This window comes from Rhinopithecus roxellana, chromosome 13 (assembly GCF_007565055.1).
Source record: "Rhinopithecus roxellana isolate Shanxi Qingling chromosome 13, ASM756505v1, whole genome shotgun sequence".
Classification (NCBI taxonomy): Eukaryota; Metazoa; Chordata; class Mammalia; order Primates; family Cercopithecidae; genus Rhinopithecus; species Rhinopithecus roxellana.
The window spans coordinates 109498704-109519038 of record NC_044561.1 but is presented as its reverse complement, the minus strand read 5'-3'; the positions used below and the strand labels follow the sequence as shown (position 1 = coordinate 109519038).

General features: G+C 44.3%; 1 protein-coding gene across 1 annotated transcript in view; it reads left to right on the top strand.

Annotated features, from left to right (window-relative positions):
* Nucleotides 1–20335, top strand: part of MROH8 (maestro heat like repeat family member 8) — an 84636-nt gene extending 64301 nt beyond the window's left edge. Inside the window, exons 16-24 of the mRNA XM_010355324.2 lie at nt 62–176; nt 835–975; nt 5848–6012; nt 7039–7194; nt 8754–8876; nt 11184–11283; nt 12622–12687; nt 18651–18822; nt 20086–20335. Of these exons, the coding sequence (XP_010353626.2) occupies nt 62–176; nt 835–975; nt 5848–6012; nt 7039–7194; nt 8754–8876; nt 11184–11283; nt 12622–12687; nt 18651–18799 (1015 nt within the window). The 3' untranslated portion in view covers nt 18800–18822; nt 20086–20335. The remainder of the gene's footprint in view (nt 1–61; nt 177–834; nt 976–5847; nt 6013–7038; nt 7195–8753; nt 8877–11183; nt 11284–12621; nt 12688–18650; nt 18823–20085) is intronic.

Below are 20335 nucleotides of genomic sequence, written 5' to 3'. Positions count from 1 at the left end.
GACAATGCCCTCTGGATGGGAGCATATCTGAGAGTCATTCTGTTGGTGTTGTGTTTTGCAGTGCATTGCTGGAAAGAAATCGGTTCCTTGCACAGAAGGTCATGTACTTATTAGTGCCTTTTCTTAACCGAGGGAATGATAAACATAAACTCACATCTGCAGGCTTTTTTGTGGAGGTAAGACTCATTCTTTAGAAGCTGGATTCAGGAAGCTTACAAAGCAGCAATCCCTGCTTTCCTAGGCTACTTCGAGTTAGTGGCATGTTGGAATCTGTTTCAACAGTAAGATAGAAATAATTTTCAGATTCAAGGCTGGGCGCGGTGGCTCACGCCTGTAATCCCAGCACTTTGAGAAGCTGAAGCAGGCAGATCACCTGAGTTCAGGAGTTCAGAACTAACCTGGCCAACATGGTGAAACCCTGTCTGTACTAAAAATACAAAATAATTAGCTAGGCTTGGTGACAGGCTCCTGTAGTCTCAGCTACTCGGGAGGCTGAGGCACGAGAATCGCTTGAACCCAGGAGGCAGAGGTTGCAGTAAGCCAAGATCACACCACTGCACTCCAGCCTGGGCAACAGAGTGAGACTCCATCTCAGAAGAACAAAACAAAAAAAACACAAAAAAGAAAGAATTTTCAGATTCAAGCCTCTCGAAATTCTTCTTTCCACACATGCATAATTCAGTAGTCCTTGTGTACCTATAGGGTAAATAAATATCCTGTATGTTCTGTATTGTAGAGATTTAAAAGGAAAATATATACTTTAGCATTGGTAGGAAGGTAGTTCCCCACATGAAAGTAAGATCATTTTTTTGGCTGATCTCTGGGTTCTTTCAGCTTCTCCGGAGTCCAGTGGCCAAGAGACTGCCCAGCATATACTCTGTTGCCCGCTTTAAAGACTGGCTACAAGATGGAAATCATCTCTTTAGAATTCTCGGCCTGAGGGGACTGTATAATCTTGTTGGACACCAGGAGATGGTAGGAGGGGCCCCCAGACCATGGATTCTTTTCTTGTCTTGTCTTGTCTTGTCTTGTCTTTCTTGCTTGTTTGCTTTCTTGCTTTCTTTCTCCTTCTTTTTCTTCCTTCCTTTCTTTCTTTGCTTTCTTTCTTTCCTTTTTCTTTCTTTCCTTCCTTTCTTCCTTTCCTTCTCTTTCTTTTCTTTCTCTTTCTTTCTTTCTCTCATTCTCTCTTTCTTTCTCTCTTTCTTCTTTCTTTTCTTCTTTTTTTTTTCTTTTTTTGAGATAGGGTCTTGCTTTGTTGCCCAGGCTGGAGTTCAGTGACATCATCACTGCACGCTACAGCTTCAACCTCCTGGACTCAAGTGATCCTCCTGCCTCAGCCTCCTGAGTAGCAAGGACTACAGGCGCATGCCACTATGCCCAGCTGATTTTTAAAATTTTGGTAGAGACAGAGTTTCACTGTGTTGCCAGGGCTGCTCTCAAACTCCTGGGCTCCAGTGATCTGCCTACCTTGGCCTCCCAAAATATTGGGATTACAGGTGTGAGCCACAGCTCCTGGCCCAGACCACTGATTCCTAAGATACAAATAAATCACCCAAAACAGTACCTAAGAAACTGAAAACAGCTGAGGACAGTTGGGTAGCCTGGGGACAGGAGTAGGTGGGAGAGGGTCTTTTTGCCTGCACATCCTTTTGTATCATTTAAAATTTTATGCATAAGAAATAGGCAAGTAGTGTCTATTTAAAAATTAATGAAATTGGCCGGGCAGGATGGCTCACGCCTGTAATCACAGCACTTTGGGAAGCCGCGGCAGGTAGATCACGTGGTGAGGAGTTTGAGACTAGCCCGGCCAACATGGTGAAACCCTGTCTCTACTAAAAATACAAAAATTAGCCGGGCATGGTGGCGCACTCCTGTAATTCCAGCTGCTCAGTAGACTGAGGCAGGAGAATCGTGTGAACCCAGGAGGCGGAGGTTGCAGTGAGCCGAGATGGCACCACTGCACTCCAGTCTTGCTCCAGAGCAAGACTCCATCTCAGAAAAAAAAAAAAAAAAGTTAGGCCAGAAGCGGTGGCTCACGCCTATAATCCTATAATCCCAACACTTTGGGAGCCAAGGCGGGTGAATCACCTGAGGGCGAGAGTTCAAGACCAGCCTAACCAACATGGAGAAACCCCATCTCTGCTAAAAATACAAAAATTAGCCAAGCATGGTGGCGCATGCCTATAATCCCAGCTACTCGGGAGACTGAGGCAGGAACATCATTTGAACCTGGGAAGCGGAGGTTGCAGTGAACACAGATTGCACCATTGCACTCCAGCCTGGGCAACAAGAGCGAAACTCTGTCCCACAAAAAAAGAAAAAAAAAGTTAATGGAATTAGATGAAATAAATAAAAAATCCAAATCATATATATTCATAATAGTTGATAGCTGCAATTTGCATGGGAGGTATACTCATTATCACAACCACCTGGACAGCATTTAGGTATTGTTTTTTTTTTGAGACGAAGTCTTGCTCTGTCGCCCGGGCTGGAGTGCAGTGGCCGGATCTCAGCTCACTGTAAGCTCCGCCTCCCGGGTTTACGCCATTCTCCTGCCTCAGCCTCCTGAGTAGCTGGGACTATAGGCGCCTGCCACCTCGCCCGGCTAGTTTTTTGTATTTTTTTAGTAGAGACGGGGTTTCACCGTGTTAGCCAGGATGGTCTCAATCTCCTGACCTCGTGATCCGCCTGTCTCGGCCTCCCAAAGTGCTGGGATTACAGGCTTGAGTCAGCATTTAGGTATTGTTTTATGCCTTGTACCATGTTGCCCCATGGAGTAGATTGAAAAGACCATTGATATGCTCCCAAGATGCTTGTCATATAAAAAAAAGATCCCTGACATTCATGTTGGAAGAAAGCTCATCTTCCATAGGCCTGAGATGAGAAAACTAAGCCTAAGCCAGAAGACATGAGGAATTTCTGAAGCTTCAGTTTTGTCACTGGAGTTCTATTTCTTTTTCTTTTTCTTTTTTTTTTCTTTTTCTTTCTTTCTTTCTTTCTTTCTTTCTTTCTTTCTTTCTTTCTTTCTTTCTTTCTTTCTTTCTTTCTTTTTTTTTTTGTTTTTGTTTTTGTTTTTGTTTTTGTTTTTTGAGACAGGGACTCTCTTTGTCACCCAGGCTAGAGTACATTGGCATAATCTTGGCTCACCGCAACCTCTGCCTCCTGGGTTCAAGCGATTCTCCAAGTCTCCAAGTCCCAGCTTTCCAAGTACCTGGGACTACAGGCGTCTGCCATTACGCCGGGCTAATTTTTGTATGTTTTAGTAGGGACAGGGTTTCACCATGTTGGCCAGGCTGGTCTCGAATTCCTGACTTCAAGCGATCCGCCTGCCTCACCCTTCCAAAGTGCTGGGATTATAGGTGTGAGCCACCACAGGTGGCCTGGAGTTCTATTTTATTTATTTGTTTATTTATTTTTATTTTATTTTATTTTATTTTTTGAGACAGAGTCTGGCTCTGTCACCCAGGCTGGAGTGCAGTGGCGCGATCTCGGCTCACTGCAAGGCTCTGCCTCTCAGGTTCATGCCATTCTCCTGCCTCAGCCTCCCAAGTAGCCGGGACCACGTGCACCTACCACCATGCCTGGCTAATTTTTTGTATTTTTACTAGAGATGGGGTTTCATGTGTTAGCCAGGATGGTCTCAACCTCATGATCCGCCTGTCTCCGCCTCCCAAAATGCCAGAATTACAGGCATGAGCCACCGCACCTGGCCTATTTTTCCTTTTTTTTTTTTTTTTTTTTTTTTTTTAGAGACAGGGTCCTGTTCTGTTGCCCAGACTAGAGTACAATGACATGATCATGGCTCACTGCAGCCTTGAACTCCTGGCCTTAAGCAGTCCTCTTATCTCAGCCTCCAGAGTAGCTGGGATTACAGGCACGAGCCACTTCACCAAATATTTATTTAAAAATATTTGGGGCCAGGTGCAGTGGCTCGTGCCTGTAATCCCAGCACTTCGGGAGGCCGAGGCGAGCAGATCACCTGATGTCAGGAGTTTGAGACCAACCTGGCCAACAAAGTGAAACCCCATCTCTACTAAAAATGCAAAAATTAGCCACAGTAGCATATGCCTATAGTCCCAGCTAGTTGGGAGGCTGAGGCAGGAGAATTGCTTAAACCCGTGAGGCAGAGGTTGTAGTGAGCCAAGATCGCACCACTGCACTCCGGCCTGAATGACAGAGCGACACCCTGTCTTTAAAAAAATATATATATTTCTGAAGCAAAAATGACAAATGTCAATGTATGTTAATTCTGGTTGATTGGATACATTAATACCTATTGCTTTATTCTACTTTTTCTTTTTTTAAAAAATTGACTTCCTAACTTGTGTTTATATTCTACTTATTTTTCATGTGTGTGTTTAAAGTTTATAACCCTGAGACTGCTTCCTTTCAGTAGTTTCAGAAGAGCAGAATCCCTTTTCAGAATGAGAAGAACCCTTAAGTCCTCAGTCAAATTCTGCTTGAATTCCTGCCCGGGGATCCGTTTTCACACTGCTATAAAGATACTCCCTGAGACTGGGTAATTTGTAAACAAAGGAGGTTTACTAGACTCACAATTCCGCAGGGCTAGGGAGGCCTCAGGAAACTTAAAAGCGTGGCAGAAGGCAAAGGGGAAGCAGATACATCTTCACAATGGCAGAGCGGGAGAGAGACAGAAAGCAGGGGAAACTGCTACTTTTATTTTATTTTATTTTATTTTATTTTATTTTATTTTATTTTATTTTATTTTTGAGACTGAGTCTTGCTGTGTCACCTAGGGTGGAGTGCAGTGGTGTGATCTCGGTTCACTGCAACCTCCGCCATTCAAGTTCAAGCTATAGCAATTCTCCTGCCTCAGCCTCCTGAGTAGCTGGGACCACAGGCATGCACCACCATGCCAGGCTTTTTTTTTTGGAGACAGAGTTTTGCTCTTGTTACCCAGGCTGGAGTGCAATGGTGCGATCTCGGCTCACTGCAACCTTCGTCTGCCAGGTTCAAGCAATTCTCCTGTCTCAGCCTCCTGAGTACCTGGGATTACAGGTATGTGCCACCATGCCTGGCTAATTTTTGTATTTTTAGTAGAGAGAGGGTTTTGCCATGTTGGTCAGGCAACTCCTGATCTCAGGTGATTCACCCGCCTCGGCTTCTCAAAGTGCTGGGATTACAGGCGTGAGCCACCGCGCCAGACCTAATTTTTGTATTTTTAGTAGAGATGGGGTTTTGCCATATTGCCAGAATGGTCTCAAACTCCTGATCTCAAGTGATTCACCTGCCTTGGCCTCCCAAAGTGCTGGGATTACAGGCATGAGCCACCACGCCCAGCCAAAACTGCCACTTTAAAACCATCAGATCTCCTGAGACCTCCCTCACTATCATGTGAACAGCTTGGGAGACGCCACCCTCATGAGCCAATCACTTCCCACCAAGTCCCTCCCTCTACATGTGGGAATTATAATTCAAGATGAAATTTAGGTGGGGACACAGAGCCAAACCATATCAGGATCTTTGAGCCTCTGTTTGGATACCTTGTGTGTTTGGGAGCTCACCGTGGCCTGAGCTACCTGTTCCACTTTCCCTTGTTAGCAGAGCTCTTCCTTATCTGAGCCCAAGCCCATAGCCCTAGACCTTCCCTGCCTGGTCCCACTTTTCCCCTGAGGCAACTCAAAGCAGCTCTGCCCCACCTCTATGTATCAGACCCGCTAGTAGTGAGAGAGGGCCATCATATCCCCTTCTTCTCCCTTCTGGATCTGCCAGCCCTAACAAAAATCAGTGAGCACTAGGTACTGAGTAAAGATGGGGAGCACTCCCTTTGGTACCAGGTGACGTGCAATCAGGAGAAAAGCCGATGTGCTCCCTTTGGCCACACAGAGAGAAGACATCAAGAGCCTGTTGCCGTACATCGTAGATAGCTTGCGTGAAACCGAAAAGAAGATCGTTCTGTCAGCCATCCAGATACTTCTGCAACTTGTTAGAACAATGGATTTCACTACCCTGGCTGCCATGATGAGGACCCTGTTCTCCTTATTTGGTGATGTAAGATAATCAGAGAGGAGAGACTTTCCTAGGAGGAGGGTAATGGACATAACAGCAAACAGAAGTTGGTACAGTAATAAATACACTCTACTTGGTATAGGACTTTTACTTTCAGAGCATTTCAAACCTGCTCTCTTAAGACCCTTCCAGGTAACCTGTGATGTTGATAGGGCAGATGTTATTGTTTTTCAGATTTAACAACCACCACAACAAAAAAAACTGAACCTAGAAACTTGCTAAGGTACTACCCTGCTTTGTGTTGGGGAAGGGGAAAACATTGTCTTTCCCTTCAAGAACTATCAGAACTGGGTCAAGATGGTGGATGATATTTATGTCCCTGTCCCAAATCCCATATATTTCTCAAGAGGAAATACATGGAGCACAGTGACCAGCATCCTTGGAAGAGTAAAACATACCAAGGCTGGGATTTCAAATTTCCGCAAAACAGCCTATGTGAATGGTTCCTGCCTGTACCAGGCACAAGGTTTGCTGACTACAGGTGAGACTGTGTGCATCTCTCACTTGTAGAGTGAGAAAACAAGTAGTGCCAAAGCAACAAGTCTTACTGTGTCCATATATAGAGAGAGAGGGAGGGAGATGGAGGCTTGCTCTGTTGCCCAGGCTGGAGTGCAGTGGTGTGATCTTGGTCCACTGCAACCTCCGCCTCCCAGGTTCAAGTGATTCTCCTGCCTCAGCCTCCCAAGTAGCTGGGACTACAGGCATGCGTCACCACGCCCGGCTAGCTTTTGTATTTTTAGTGGAGACGGGGTTTCCCCATATTGGCCAGGCTGGTCTTGACCTCCTGACCTCAAGTGATCTGCCCACCTCAGCCTCCCAAAGTACTGTGATTACAGGCGTGAGCCACTGCGTCTGGCCTGTGTGCATGTATATTTTGTTTCTTGCCCTCAGCTACACACAGCTAAATAGCGTCATATCAGGACTGGCTTTTCAACCCCTCCCAAGTTCTTACAAGCTAAGCATGCACACATTCAGTGAGTCACTTCCCTTTGTCTACTCCCTTCCTAGGTGAGACCTGATGTTCATCGTTTCTCCATGACTCTCTTTGGAGCTGCCATAAAGTCTGTAAAAAACCCAGATAAGAAGAGTGTAGAGAAACAAGTCCTGGACAGCTTGGTCCCACTACTTCTGTATTCTCAGGATGAAAATGATGCAGTAGCTGAGGTAATGCCTACTGTCAGGGTCTCTCATCCCTCAATAACTTCAAATCCAGAGCCAACTCTGCAAAGACAAGAAGCATTCATATATATATATGTGTATATATATATGTGTGTGTGTGTATGTGTGTGTGTATATGTGTGTGTGTGTATATGTGTGTGTCTGTGTGTGTGTGTGTATATGTATGTATATATACACACACACATATATTTTTGAGACAGGGTCTCTGTCACCCAGGCTGGAGTGCAGCGGTGTGATCTCAGCTCACTGCAACCTCCACCTCCTGGGTTCAAGCAGTTCTCCTGCCTCAGCCTCCCAGCTGCCCACGACCATGCCTGGCTAATTTTTGTATTTTTAGTAGAGATGGGGTTTCGCCATGTTGGCCAGGCTGGTATCAAACTCCTGACCTCAAGTGATCCACCTGCCTTGGCCTCCCAAAGTGCTGGGATTACAAGCATGAGCCTCCGCGCCTGGCCTGACATTTCAATTTTTCATTATTACAGTGCTGCAGTTATTTTACCTATTTCCTTGTGCACACATATGAGAGTTTCTTGAGGGCATAAACCCAGAAGTAGAATATCTAGGTGTCTTTAACTTTTTATTAGATATTTATAAATCACTAAATATAGTGGCTGAAGTAATTTATATTCCCATCAGTAGCCAAAGGAATTCTTATGGCCCAAACATCTAGTGGACCTGAGATAAAATACTGGCTTGGAGATTCATCAGAGGTGTTGCGTGGTGCATGGGTGGCATTCTGAGAACAACGAACTAGAAAACAGACCCACTTGCTAAATTTTGCTCAAGGATGTGGATCAGGAAGAGATCAGTCCTCTGGAGTTCCTTCTTTCCAACCCAGAGATGCCACAAGGACAGAAGTCAAGAGCTGCACTTCCTTTGTAGAGTGACAGAAAAATGGCATAGGAACAGTTAAGTGGAGGTGGGCGCTTCATCTCTAGGGCACACGGTAATGGGAATTCCTGCCCAAACCTCTGGTCTAGGGATTGCATCTGCAAGCTGTCACTTTTGCCCAGCACCAGTGGTCTCTACGTCCTCCCCAGAACCCTAGGGTTTTTGTGGATTCCATGTAAGGACTATTTGGGGAAGTTGGAGGAGGAGGAGGAGGGCAGGATTCTAGTTCCTTTCTGCCCTTCTCCTCTCTTTTATCAGCTTTTCATATTGCACTTTAGTACTAGTTTTATTGAAGAAAGATTACCTCTGTTTAAAAATGAGACTGGGCATGGTGATTCACATCTGTAATCCCAGCACTTTGGGAGGCCAGGGTGGGTGGATCACCCAAGGTCAGGAGTTCAAGACCAGCCTGGCCAACATGACAAAACCCTGTCTCTACTAAAAATACAAAAATTAACCAGGCGTGGTGGTGGGCACCTGTAATCCCAGCTACTCAGGAGGCTGAGGGAAGAGAATCGCTTGAATCTGGGAGATGGAGGTTGCAGTGAGCCAAGATGGCACCACTGTAGTCCAGCCTGGGCAACAGCATGAGATTCCGTCTCAAAAAAATAAAAATGTTTGAAAATGCTGATCTATGATCATCTCTTTCACAGGAGAGCAGGCGAGTCATAACTATATGTGCCCAGTTCCTGAAGTGGAAGCTGCCCCAAGAAGTGTACTCTAAAGATCCCTGGCACATCAAACCTACTGAAGCAGGAACAATCTGCAGATTCTTTGTATGTGAGCAATAATGGCTTTGTTAACCCTTTAACATACTGAGAGACCTATTTTCTTCTGACACACTGTTTAATGACAGAACATGGCATACAATAAATATTTCCCATTTCTTTTCACATCAGCAGTTGATATCTTTGAGCAGTGTTTTTTTGTTTTTGTTTTTGTTTTTTAAGACAGACTCTGGCTCTGTCGCCCAGGCTGAAGTGCAGTGGCGTGATCTCAGCTAACTGCAAGCTCCGCCTCCCGGGTTCACGCCATTCTCCTGCCTCAGCCTCCCGAGTAGCTGGGACTACAGGCACCCGCCACCGTGCCCAGCTAATTTTTTGTATTTTTAGTAGAGATGGGGTTTCACTATGTTAGCCAGGATGGTCTCAATCTCCTGACCTTGTGATCTGCCTGCCTTGGCCTCCCAAAGTGCTGGGATTGCGTGCGTGAGCCACCGCGCCCAGCCTATGATCTGTTTTTTATTGTGGATCTGTGTTTCTATAGTTTCCTCCCACCTGAGTCACAAATTTAGTTTCGATTGCTACCCTTAGTCATGAAAAGACTGGTGGACTTTTAGGAGCCCTTCTAACATGGGTCAGAGGCTACAAGGTCAGGTTGATGCTGAAAAAGTTACTTATGGACTGAATTGAAATGGAGTTATATATTGCTTTTATAACTATCTTGAATCCTTTCCTTGACTAGAACAGATTGTTTTACTGTCCATCAGGGCATGTTCAGGGAGTCCCAAGCAAGGGCTGCCATGCAGTGTGGCCATGCAGCATGATGGCAGCATGCCACTTGTTCTGCCAGGACCCAGATGGTGTCATTTCTCTTCATGAACTCCACAGAAGCTACTGTGGCTGATCTCAGAGTCAAGCTTGAGCCCGGGCAGGCTCCACAAGCCCATCCATGGTTTTCTAGAAGCTGGCCCTAGAACCATCTAGCAGACCTTAGGAATGACTGACTATTCCCAGGAGTCTTCCATATATATCACCTCTTTAGGACCCACAGAAGCTTTCTCTGATCAGACTTGCAGTGCCCTTGTGTCGGGGATTCCATTAGGGATTATCTGTCTGATCTGCACCCAAACCTATAGCTGATGCACTGATGACAGCATTTACAGAAGGAAATTTGGTGCTGTCAACTACAAGTTGTCCATGTTAATTATGCCATAAGTTCTATCAAAATAAATCCTATTTTCCCCCTCTTATTTATTTATTTATTTATTTTTTGAAACAGAGTCTCACTCAGTTGCCCAGGCCTTGGCCTCCCAAGTAGCTGGGATTACAGGCTCGCACCACCATGTCTGGCTAAGGTTTGTATTTTTTTAGTAGAGCTGGGGTTTTGCCATGTTGGTCAGGCTGGTCTGGAACTCCTGACCTCAGGTGATCCACACAGCTCTACCTCCCAAAGTGCTGGGATTACAGGCATGAGCCACCACACCCAGCCTCCCCCTCCTATTCTTGAGGTGCCGTCCCTATACCATATCCACTGAGAGGTGCCTTCATTCACCCAAAAGCCATGACAGGCCATAGAGAACCTGAGGATTAAAACTTTCTGAGGGGGCCAGGTGCAGTGGCTCACACCTGTAATCCCAGGACTTTGGGAGGCCGAGGCGGGCGGATCACAAGGTCAGGAATTCGAGACCAGCCTGGCCAATATGGTGAAACCCCGTCTCTACCAAAAATACAAAAAAGAAAATTAGCTGGGCTTGGGAGCGGGCACCTATAATCCCAGCTACTCGGGAGGCTGAGGCAGGAGAATTGCTTGAACCTGGGAGGTAGAGGTTATAGTGAGCCAAGACTGCGCCACTGCACTCCAGCCTGGGTAACAGAACAAGACTCCTTCTGAAGAAAAAAAAAAAAAAAAAAAAAAAAACTTCCTGAAGGGAGCCTGCAAGCTAGCAAGGGAGATAAAACCTCGATGTAAAAAAGTGTGTGCCAGGAGAGGAATACCTGCAAAATGCTCAGAGCAAGGTTAGGTCAGGCAGGCAAGCAGTCAGGGACAAGCTCATAGGGAGGCAGAACTCAAGGTGAAGCTTAAAGAACAAAGACTTAAATACAGAGAAGCCAAGATGGCTTTAGAAACATTGCAGGCACAATATATGGCATGAGTGGGTGCAAGCAACGGACATTCACAGGATTTAGAATAACTTGGTCTAGGGACTTGTTATTCTGGTATAATACTCATTCAGCAACTGTAATTATTTCAAACACTACTGTACTCTTTCTGATAGAGTCTCTGACCCCAGAAACTATGGTAAGTCTGATCAAAAGAGTGCTGCTGCTTCATTACTTTATACTACTTCTTTCCCCACTTAGGAAAAAAAGTGCAAGGGGAAAATTAACATCCTAGAACAAACACTGATGTACTCCAAGAATCCAAAACTTCCCATCAGAAGATCAGCAGTCTTGTTTGTAGGTACAAAGAAAGTCCTTTCATTCCTATAGTCACTTTTGTCCTATACTTTCCCAAATTGTGTTGGCAAGCATCCCTTCTTTTTTTCTTTTCCTTCCTTCCTTCCTTCCTTCCTGTTTTTTTTTTTTTTTTTCTTTTTTTTTTTGAGGAGTCTCACTCTGTCACCCAGGTTGGAGTGCAGTGGCATGATCTCAGTTCACTGCCACCTCCACCTTCCGGGTTCATGTGATTCTCCTGCGTCAGCCTCCTGAGTAGCTGGGATTACAGGCATCTGCCACCATACCTGGCTAATTTTATTATTATTATTTTTTTTATTTTTATTTTTGAGAAAAGTCTCGCTCTTGTCCCCCAGGTTTGAGTGCAATGGCTTGATCTCGGCTCACTGCAACCTCTGCCTCCCGGGTTCAAACAATTCTCCTGCCTTTGCCTCCCAAGTAGCTGAGATTAAGCTGCCTGCCACCACACCCTGCTAATTTTTGTAACTTTTAGTAGAGACGAGGTATCACCATGTTGGCCAGGCTGGTCTCGAACTCCTGACCTCAGGTGATTCACCCGCCTTGGCCTCCCAAAGTGCTGGGATTACAGGCATGAGCCACTGTGTCCGGCCTAATTTTTGTGTTTTTAGTAAAGATGGGATTTCACCGTGTTGGCCAGGCTAGTCTCGAACTCCAGACCTCAGGTGATCCACCTGCCTCAGCTTCCCAAAGTGCTGGGATTATAAGTGTAAGCCACGATACCCAGTCAGTATCCCCATTTTTATGTATGTATGATGTGGGGGCTTTATATGTGTGGGCAGGGGTGGTGGTTTGAGACAAGGTCTCACTTTGTTGCCCACGTTGAAGCACAGTGGCGTGATCGTGGCTCGCTGCAGCCTCAACATCCTGGGCTCAAGCAATCCTCCTGCCTCCCTCAGCCTCTTGAGTAGCTGGGACTATAGGCCTGTGCCACCATGCGCAGCTGATTTTTTTTTTTTTTTTTTTTAAGAGACAAGGTCTTGCTACATTGCCCAGACTGGTCTTAAACTCCTGGGCTCAAGCAGTCTTCCTGCCTCAGCCTCCCAAAGTGCTGGGATCACGGGCGTTAGTCACCGTACCCGGCTGTGAGTTACTGCACACGGCCAAGTATCCCCATTCTTTATGAAGAAGACCTTGGAAAAAGGGGCTCTGCTACCTATAGGTAACCACCAGGCACATGGAAGCCCAGTTTTTGGAATCTGCCTAATTATCAGAAGGCCGATTCTACCAGCTGCTTAGATGTCTTAATGATAAAAAAACTTTTAGATATTCATTTCCAAGAGCAAAAGCCAGATCACAGTACTCATTGACTTTATCCTGCCTTTAGGCCTTTTATCGAAGTACATGGATCACAATGAGCTCAGGAGGATGGGTACTGACCGGATAGAGGATGGTAAGTGATAACAGTCCTTGAATTTGGGGTGTACCCATATTTTGGAAGGTATCAGAGGCAGCCGCTATGGGAAGGCTTTATAGCAAAGCTGAGACCCTGAGCTCTGGAAAACCTGGCTTTTGTAGCAGGAATGCTATTGGTGATTTCAGCTGAATGACAGTCCCATTCCAGTCCAGTTTCCCCTTTAGGAAAGGACATGACCCTGTTTGTCTGGAAACTAGCTTTGATGAGTCTTGGGGACAGTTCCTGAGCCTTGTCTGTCAGCAAATAAGACATTACCTAGAAATACTATCTTAGTAAATTATGATGATTCCTCACAAGTACCACAGAGATGACTGCAGCACTATTTTCTATAAGCAGTTGTCCTGTAACGTAGGTAGGACTTGGCAATAGAGATGTTTTATAGTCACATTTTTCTTTAATTTTTTTCTTTAATGTTTTTCTTTCAAATCCCCTATTCTGAGACACAGGCATTCTTTTTTTTTTCTTTCGAGACGGTGTCTTGCTCTGTCGCACAGTCTGGAGTGCAGTAGCCTGATATCGGCTCACTGCAACCTCCACCTCCTGGGTTCAAGTGATTCTCCTGCCTCAGCCTCCTGAGTAGCTGGGATTACAGGCACGCGCCACCACGCCCTGCTAATTTTTGTATTTTTAGTAGAGATGGGGTTTCACCATATTGGTCAGGCTGGTCTCGAACTCTTGGCCTCAAGTGATCCACGCACCTCAGCCTCCCAAAGTGCTGGGATTACAGGCATGAGCCACTGCGCCCAGCCAAAACAAGCATTCTTTATTCCCACTAAGAAGTAGTCCTACCATTAGAAAATGCCATATGATGCTGTCTTACAATTCAAAATTATTACTTGCAGAATCTAATCAAAATCCTGAGTAATTCATTACTTATAAAACAAAAACTGGTGAAACAGCTAGGAGCTACAGTTTATTTAAGAAAGATCATGCCACTTTTCTCTAAGGTCTCCCACTTCCTCACAGATATCAGAAGCAAAGAACGGAGGCTGGGTGCAATGGCTCACACCTGTAATTCCAGCACTTAGGGAGGCTGAAGTGGAAGGATTACCTGAGCCCAGGAGTTCAAGACCAGCCTGGGCAACATAGTGAGACCCCGTCTCTCTCTCTCTTTCTCTCTCTCTCTCTCTCTCTCTCTCTCCATATATATATATATATATATATATATATTTTTTTTTTTTTCTTCTTCTTCTTCTTTTTTTTTTGAGATGGAGTCTCGCTCTGTTGCCGAGGCTGGAGTGCAGTGGTGCCATCTCAGTTCACTGCAACCTCCACCTCCTGGTTTCAAGTGATTCTCGTGCCTCAGTCTCCCAGGTAGCTGGGATTACAGGTGCCCGCCACCATGCCTGGCTAATTTTTGTATTTTTTTTTTTTTTTTTTTTTTTTGAGACGGAGTCTTGCTCTGCCGCCCAGGCTGGAGTGCAGTGGCCGGATCTCAGCTCACTGCAAGCTCCGCCTCCCGGGTTCACGCCATTCTCCTGTCTCAGCCTCCCGAGTAGCTGGGACTACAGGCGCCCACCTCGTCGCCCGGCTAGTTTTTTTTGTATTTTTTAGTAGAGACGGGGTTTCACCGTATTAGCCAGGATGGTCTCGATCTCCCGACCTCGTGATCCGCCCGTCTCGGCCTCCCAAAGTGCTGGGATTACAGGCTTGAGCCACCGCGCCCGGCCAATTTTTGTATTTTTAGTAGGGACAGGTTTCTCCATGTTGTCCGGGCTGTTCTCGAACTTCTTACTTCAGGTGATCCACCTGCCTCAGCCTCCCAAAGTGCCAGGATTACAGGCATGAGCCACTGCACCTGGCCTCTATTTAAAAAAAAAAGAAAAAAATTAGTTGATGTGGTGGTATGTGCCTGTGGTTCCAGCTACTCAGGAGGCTAAAGCGGAAACATTGTTTGAGCCCAGGAGGTCAAGGCTTCAGTGAGCCAAGATTGCACCACTGCGTTCCAGCCTGGGTGACAGAGTAAGATTCCGTCAAAGAGAGAAACAGAGAAAGAGAGGAAGAGAGGAAGAGAGGAGGGAGGGAGGAAGGGAGGGAGGAAGGGAGGGAGGGAAGGAGGGAGGGAGGAAGGTAGGTTATTCCAAGGGATAGGATTCTACATGGCTGATTCTGTTCAAATAAAAGGAAATTATTTTCTAATCTAAAAGGGGGACGAAACTTCCTTTTCCATTCAAAAGTTATCTTATGAAAGATCTAGAAAATATATATAATTATGTGCATATAGATTAGAATGAACCATATGTGATTAACATTTCATGTTCTGTGGAACATGGCCGGGTGTGGTGGCTCACGCCTGTAATCCCAGCACTTTGGGAGGCCGAGGCAGGTGGATCAGAAGTTCAAGACCAGCCTGGCTAACATGGTGAAATCCCCTCTCTATTAAAAATACAAAATTAGCCAGGTGTGATGGCACATGGTGCATGCCTGTAGTCCAGCTACTCGGGAGACAGAAGCTGGAGAATCACATGAACCTGGGAGGCGGAGGTTGCAGTGAGCCGAGATGCGCCATTGCACTCCAGCCTAGGGATAGAGCGAGCCTTCATCTCAAAAAATAATAAATAAATAAATAAATAAATAAATAAATAAATAAATAAATAATAAATGTTCTGTGGAACATGTAGACAGACCTCAATGCGACAAGTGAAAGAAACTACAAACTAGTGAAGTGTTACATTTTGGAAGCAAACAAGATGAATTTAAAGGCAAAACACTGCTTAATAAATATAAAGCTCCAAATTATGAAGAGGTCTTGAGTGTTTTTGAGAGCTTGGAGAATTATACATAAAAAAGAGAACCTAGCCCGGCATAGTGGCTCATGCCTGTATTCCCAGCACTTTGGGAGGCTGAGGGGGTAGATCACCTGAGGCCAGGAGTTCAAGACCAGCCTGGCCAACATGGCAAAACCCCGTCTCTACTAAAAATACAAAAATTAGCCAGGCATATTGATATGCACCTGTAATCCCAGCTACTCAGGAGGCTGAGACACGAGAACTGCTTGAACCTGGGAGGCAGAGGTTGCAGTGAGTCAAGAACATGACATTGCACTCCAGCCTGAGCAGCAGAGCGAGACTCTGGCTCAAAAATAAAAAAATTAATTAATTAAATAAAATAAAAATATAAAAGAGAACCTTTTCTAGGTATGATACCGAAGGCATATCCATAAAATAAAAGAATGGTAAATTTGTCTACATCAAAAATTTAAAAACCAACTTTGAAAAAGAGAGAAATAGTTAAAAGTGAAACGCAAACAATAATATGAAGGGAAATATTTGCAACATGATAAAGGGTTAATACCCTTAAATCAAATTAGAAATCCTCAAAAGAAAAGTGGCAAACAATATGAATAAGCGGTTCATAGAATAATTACGAATGGCCAATAAATAGATGAAAGATATTTGATATTACTAGTAATCAGAGGTTTGCAAAATAAATCATGATGAGATGCCAGTATGCGTTTTTCTGTCGGAATGGCAAAGATTACCAATTAATAAACTTTGAGCTGGACACAATGGCTCATGCCTGTAATCCCAGCAGTTTGGGAGGCCCAGGTGGGTGGATCACCTAAGGTCAGGAGTTTGAGACCAACCTGGCCAACATGGTGAAACCCCATCTCTACTAAAAATACAAAAATTACCCAGGTGTGATTCAAGGAGAATCGCTTCAACCTGGGAGGCGGAGATTGCAGTGAGCCGAGATCGTGCCACTGCACTCCAGCCTGGGTGACAGTGAGACTTCGTCTCAAAAAAAAAAAAAAGAGGAAGATTCTCCTGCCTCTGCCTCCTGAGTTGCTGAGATTACAGGCACCATGCCTGGCTATTTTTTGTATTTTTAGTAGAGACGGGGTTTCACCCTGTTAGTCAGGCTGGTCTCGAACTCCTGACCTCGTGAGCTGCCCACCTCGGCCTTCCAAAATCCTGGGATTACAGGCGCAAGCCACCGTACCCAACCTGACTTATCAATTCTTCTTTAGGAATTTAATCTATGAAAATAAGCAGAAATAATTACAGGAATGTTCATTTTAGTGTTATTTAGAATAACAAAAATGGGAAATAATCTAGATTGGAAACAACAGATAATTAAAGAAATTATAGCATATTCATATTGTAGAATTATATACAGGTTGAGCATCCCTAATCAGAAAAATCCAAAATCTGAAATATTCTCCACGCTGAAACTTCTTGAGTGTTAATGTGACACCACAATGGGAAAATTCGATATCTGACCTACCTCATAAGACGAAACACAATCAAGCAGTTGTGGTGGCTCACACTTGTAATCCTAGCACTTTGGGAGGCCAAGGCAGGCAGATCTCCTGAGGTCAGGAGTTCAAGACCAGCCTGGCCAACATGGTAAAGCCCTGTCTACTAAAAATACAAAAATTAGCCAGGCGTAGTGGTGCGCACCTGTAATCCCAGCTACTCAGGAGCCTGAGGCAGGAGAATCGCTTGAACCTGGGAGACGGAGGTTGCAGTGAGCCAAGATCTGTCACTCTGGTTGACAGAGTGAGACTCTGTTTAAAACACACACACACACACACACACACACACAGTCAAAACTTTGTTTCATGCACAAAACTATTTAAAATATTGTATAAAATTACCGTCAGGGTATATGTATAAGGTGTATATGAAACATAAATGAATTTTGTGTTTAGACTTCAGTCCCATCCCCAAAATATCTCATTATGTATATGCACGTCTTCCAAAATCCAAAACAGTCTAATTTCCAAAACACTTCTGCTTCCAAACATTTTGGATACAGGATCCTCAACCTGAATAGCCATGAAAAATATTACAGAATAATTTTCATTTTATTTATTTATTTATTTTGAAACAGGATCTCAGCCTGTTGCCCAGGCTGGAATGCAGTGGCACGATCTCAGTTCATTGCAATCTCTACCTCCTAGGCTGAAGGGATCCTTCCACCTCAGTCTCCCAAGTAGCTGGGACTACAGGTACAAGGCACCACGCCTGGCTAGTGTTTTATTTTTTGATATTATGTAGGCATAGGGTTTTGCCGTGTTGCCCAGGCCGGTTTTGAACTCCTGGGCTCATGTGATCCACCTCCCTAGGCTTCCCAAAGTGCTAGAATAATTTTTAAATGACTCAGATAAATGATGATGTGGTATCATTAAATAAAACCAGCATTTGCAATTCCTAGGTCATATGGTTCCGTTTGGACAAAAAGTAAAAGCATATCTATGTAAATATAAATGTATGAAAAAAAGACCGGAAAGATATACATTGAAAATAACAGTAGTTATCTCTAGATGGTAGGATTATGGGTGACTTTTCTTCTTGTGCTTACATGTAATGTCTAAATTTTCTGCACAATGAACATGTATTTATTTTGCAATATGAAAACATAAAAACTGCTTGGCACGGTGGGTCACACCTGTAATCCCAGCACTTTGGGAGGCCAGGGTGGGTGGATCACTTGAGGTCAGGAGTTCAAGACCAGCCTGGCCAACATGGTGAAACATGGTGAGCCGAGATCGTGTCACTGCACTCCAGCCTGGTCAACAGAAGGAGACTTCATCTCAAAAAAAAAAAAAAAAAAGAAAAGAAAACGTTAAAAACTAAAAGTTTTGTTTTGTTTTTTGTAATTAAAAGAGGATAGTGATGTAAGAGTTACTTCTAGGACCAACACAGGAACTTAGATATTAACATTAGACATGGCTTGGGAGGTCCCAATAATTTGACTTTAGAAAGACTACTTGGAATGTGATTATTGCAGACTACTTGGAATGTTTGGCAACTCAGAAACCAGTAGGTTTTGTAGATCAAAATTGGAATCAATGCACTGATATATAAACTTTTAGACAGTTGGACCTGTAATCTAAGCTGCTATGGGCATGTAAGCTTTTTGCTATCTAGACCTTCGTTCATTTCCATATTTGGAGGGGCTTTTACCTCCAACCTGTGTTTGCCTGCCGCTAGATCTGAGAGACCTGCTGTGTGACCCTGAGCCCTCGCTGTGCATCGTCACCTCCCAGACTCTGTTACTAGTCCAGATGGCGAGGGCCGAACCAAAACCTAAGCAGAGAGTGAACTGGTTGCAGAAGCTCATGGGCAGGTCCTCTGCCTAGAAACACAAGGCAAGCAACATCAGGTAAAAACCAATCCTTTCAGAAACCACAGAAGCCACTGATGCCAGCCCCCCTTTTTTCAGACTTAAAACAATGCCAGCATGAAGCCACCTCTACCCATTTAATTACCTCCAACGTGTTTTTTGCTTTCAAAACCTTGAAGAAGATATAGAGGAGGGCATTTCTTAGTTTAAAATTGCAGATACAGTTTAAAAATCTACAGAGTTTTTGGCCGGGCATGGTACCTCACGCCTATAATCCCAGCACTTTGGGACTCCAAGGTGGCAGATCACTTGAGGTCAGGAGTTTGAGACCAGCCTGGTCAACATGATGAAATCCCGTCTCTACTTAAAATACAAAATTTAGCTAGGTATGGTAGCAGGCACCTGTAATCCCAGGTACTTGGGAGGCTGAGGCAGGAGAATCGCTTGAACCCAGGAGGCAGAGGTTGCAATGAGCCAAGGTCACACCACTGCATTCCAGCCTGGGTGACAGAGTAAGACTCTGTCTCAAGAAAAAAAAAAAAAGAGTTCACATCTTTTTTTTGTTTGTTTGATTTCTTTTAGAGATAGGGTCTCCCTCTGTCACCCAAGTTCAAGTGCAGTGGCATGATCACAACTAACCTCGAAGTCCTGGCCTCCTGCCTCAGCCTACTAAGTAGCTGGAACTACAGGCACATACAACCAACCATACCTGTTAAATGGCCCTTCATGCTGTTGTCTCCATCTCAGAAAATAAGATAGCCCTTAACTGCTACAAACCGTTCTTTGTCAAATGGGAAAGGCAAAACAGAAACAAGAGCTAATATAGGTGATGTTAGGGTTTGCCTATATCTACATCTTCTGCCTCCATTTAAATCATAAACTGGATTTTGTATTGCACATGCTATCTTACCAAATATTAGCACAATTATTTGCTCTGTAAATAGAGCTATATTTGGAATAGGCAAAATAATACAGTGGAAATATTATGAAGTTTGGAGTGTGCAGGTCTGGGATCAAATGCCAGCATTATAGCTGACTTTCTGGAAACATTAAAAAAAAATTATTTCTCAACTGCAGGTTCATGTAAAAAATGGAGATAGCGTTTTCTAACTAAAGGCTTGTTGAAAGGAATAAATGAAAGAGTATGTGTAAGAGGTATTACACAGATTGAGCACAGAGTACATATTTAGTGATTGTTAATTCTCCTTCCTCCCCCTTGTACTGGACTCGCACCAGGGACTAAGAGCTAGAGATGAATAAGCTAATTTGTTTTCTTTTTCTTTCTTTTTTTTTTTTTTGTAGGACAGAATCTTGCTATGTTGTGCAGGTAGGCTAGTCTTGAACTCATGGCCTCAAGTCATCCTCCTGTGTCAGCCTCCCAAAGTGCTGAGATTACAAGCATGTACCACCACACCCAGCAGAATTCCAGTCTTGAGAAGCAGGTCAAGGACAGCTTCAAAAGAGATTCTAAATAAATGTTAATGTTACAATGTTAGTATGTCTGCTTAATTGCCAACAATATTAAGAATAAAATAACTTTTTTTTTTTTTTT